At 38.1% G+C, this 2,500-nt stretch overlaps 1 protein-coding gene across 1 annotated transcript in view; it reads left to right on the forward strand.

Moving 5' to 3' along the window:
- Window positions 1-2,500, forward strand: part of LOC117482306 (voltage-dependent T-type calcium channel subunit alpha-1I-like) — a 47,574-nt gene that overhangs the window by 33,024 nt on the left and 12,050 nt on the right. Inside the window, 2 exon segments of the mRNA XM_034130389.1 lie at window positions 86-212; window positions 2,386-2,500. The exon segment at window positions 2,386-2,500 is cut by the window's right edge and continues 11 nt beyond it. Of these exon segments, the coding sequence (XP_033986280.1) occupies window positions 86-212; window positions 2,386-2,500 (242 nt within the window).

Raw genomic sequence — 2,500 nt, forward strand, 5'->3', positions numbered from 1 at the left:
GTGTGTGTGTGTGTGTGTGTGTGTGTGTGTGTGTGTGTGTGTGTGTGTGTGTGTGTGTGTGTGTGTGTGTGTGTGTGTGTTGCAGGGTGATAAGTCGGGCTCCTGGTCTCAAACTGGTGGTGGAGACTCTGATCACGTCTCTCAGACCCATCGGGAATATCGTCCTCATCTGCTGTGCTTTTTTCATTGTGTTTGGAATTCTGGGAGTCCAGGTAAACATTTATACTCTATATTTCCCCGTTGGTGCAGGAACAGCCTTTTCATATCTTTTACATTTGTTATTATAGCATTGAAAAATACTCTAATTTCCCCACGTTTTAAGTGCCCAGACATCCGAAGCTTGCTGTCTGTTCTCATGTGAGAAGAAATTGATCACTGTGGTTTAAAATTCACAAGGCCCACCTCACAAAATGCTTCAGGTAATACAAAGTGAAGAGAAAAATTGGGAGGAAATGCTAATGAGCTGCTGATTAGGAACCAGAGTCTCTGGAATTAATTAAACATACAATGGTTTAACTACGTAGGGATTGTGCTGAAAAGGGGCTTTCTTAACATTTCCCCCATGATTTCTGTATTATTAATGTCATTAATGAATGCCAAATTAAATAAAAGCAAACCCAGTTTTACCGTATGTATAAAGAGAAGGATCAAGATTATCATTTTATAAAACAGTGGGTCTCAATATGAGGGCCAGGACTTTCCTTTGAGTTGCAAATGATTAAAGGCTTGAGAAAGAAAATGTTTTTTCCGTAACACAAATAATTTCTTTATTACTTTTGATTAGTAATTGCTTTTTGATTTTGTGCAATACGACACACAGTTTCATCGCCTCAGGCCTCAAAGCCCTTCAGAGGAAATCATTTGCGGCGGGAAAAATGCTCTTTCTTTTAACAGTTTGTTACTCATATCCACCTTGCTTTATTTTGAAGGGCCATGTTTTTAACATTATTTTAATGGTATTTTAGGAACAAAAGTGATTTACCATAAACACTTTCTGTGAACTCTCCTCTTAAAACCTGTTAAACCCCACGGACCAGCCGAAGGGTCCGAAAATGCTACATCTGCTAGCACCAGTGTGATCTCTGAAGTGTCATTTATGAAACTATTAATGTTCCACACCCAGCTGACGGGAAGAAACTCAGCTAACTGACGATACGAAAAAAAAAAAAAAAAAATTCCCACAAGAAGCCTTTCAATGAGCCCTTAGCAAAGACGGACTAATGCTATTTCTGCTCATAACTCACAAAAACGATCATTTATAATTCATACTTTCTGCACAAACAACACATCATCTGAAAACTGAGATTCAACAGATTCCATGGGTATACACCCCATCACTGCAGGCAAGAATTCACTGAGCTAGCAGCCAGAACATAGCAAATAAACAACATCAGTTTTCAAATCCAAGACAATATTTAGCAGGTTAAATATTTGTTTTGATTTTTTAAATTTTAAAATAATTTTCTTTTTTTGATTTTTTTTGTTGATGGAATGAATAACTATAGTGATGATTCAATGTTATAAAATGATTTTTACAGTCTGGTACCTGAAAAAGGTCAAGTGGCACTGATGGAACCAGATGTGCCCAAATGTGCCCAAAGCTTAGTCCGCCTGGACTTTTTTTCCCTAAATCTCTCTTAAAAAGGTCAATTTTCACTTGTTTTGCCTCAATCTTGATACAGGGTACTTATTATATGTTATACTTTGGATTCCTAAAGCTTTTAGGCTACTAACCCATCATTCAAGGGTGGTTTTCACTATAAGTAATGGGAGGTGTGGTTTAGGCGGAGGTAAGAATTTACACTTTTGTACTATGTTCCATCTGAATTTACTCTGACACAGAAACATCTTTATTGATTCTGACACTTCTACATCCAACTCACAGATGTAACCTTGCTTTGAGAAAAAAGATTATTAATTTAACCCTTTTAGAAGTGAAGTTATAGTCATTTGTTCTGGGCATGTCATTTTCGAGCCTGAAACCTGAAAAACAGGCTTGGGGTCTAACAGGTTAATTATTTGCCATTTTGCAAATATTCCTGCAAATTAAAAAGCTATTCAAATGAACGCTTGCAAATTAAAAGATGCTTGATGAATGCTGAAGCTAATATTAACACACAGGCTTATATTTCTCAAAAACACACTGAATCATCTTGTAATGGGAACACTCCATGCTGCAGTGTGTAATGACTGTGAAGCAGACCGGACCAGATGGTACTTCGTATCTGAGCTGCAACATACAGTAGGCCTGCAGGCGCTCGCTGAGTAATTTACTGTACAGTAATATAAGAACCTCATTACACTCTGTGAAACCTTATTTACCTGGGAGTCACAGTGTTATTGTACGTGTTAATCGTTTGTGCACACATCTGTCTGTGAATGCAGCTGTTTAAAGGGAAGTTCTTCCACTGCGAGGGGCTGGATGTGAGCAACATCACCAATAAAACCCACTGCCTGGGGTCGGGATACAGATGGGTTCGACGGAAATACAACTTTGACA

Source organism: Trematomus bernacchii, unplaced genomic scaffold (genome assembly GCF_902827165.1).
Source record: "Trematomus bernacchii unplaced genomic scaffold, fTreBer1.1, whole genome shotgun sequence".
NCBI lineage: Eukaryota > Metazoa > Chordata > Actinopteri > Perciformes > Nototheniidae > Trematomus > Trematomus bernacchii.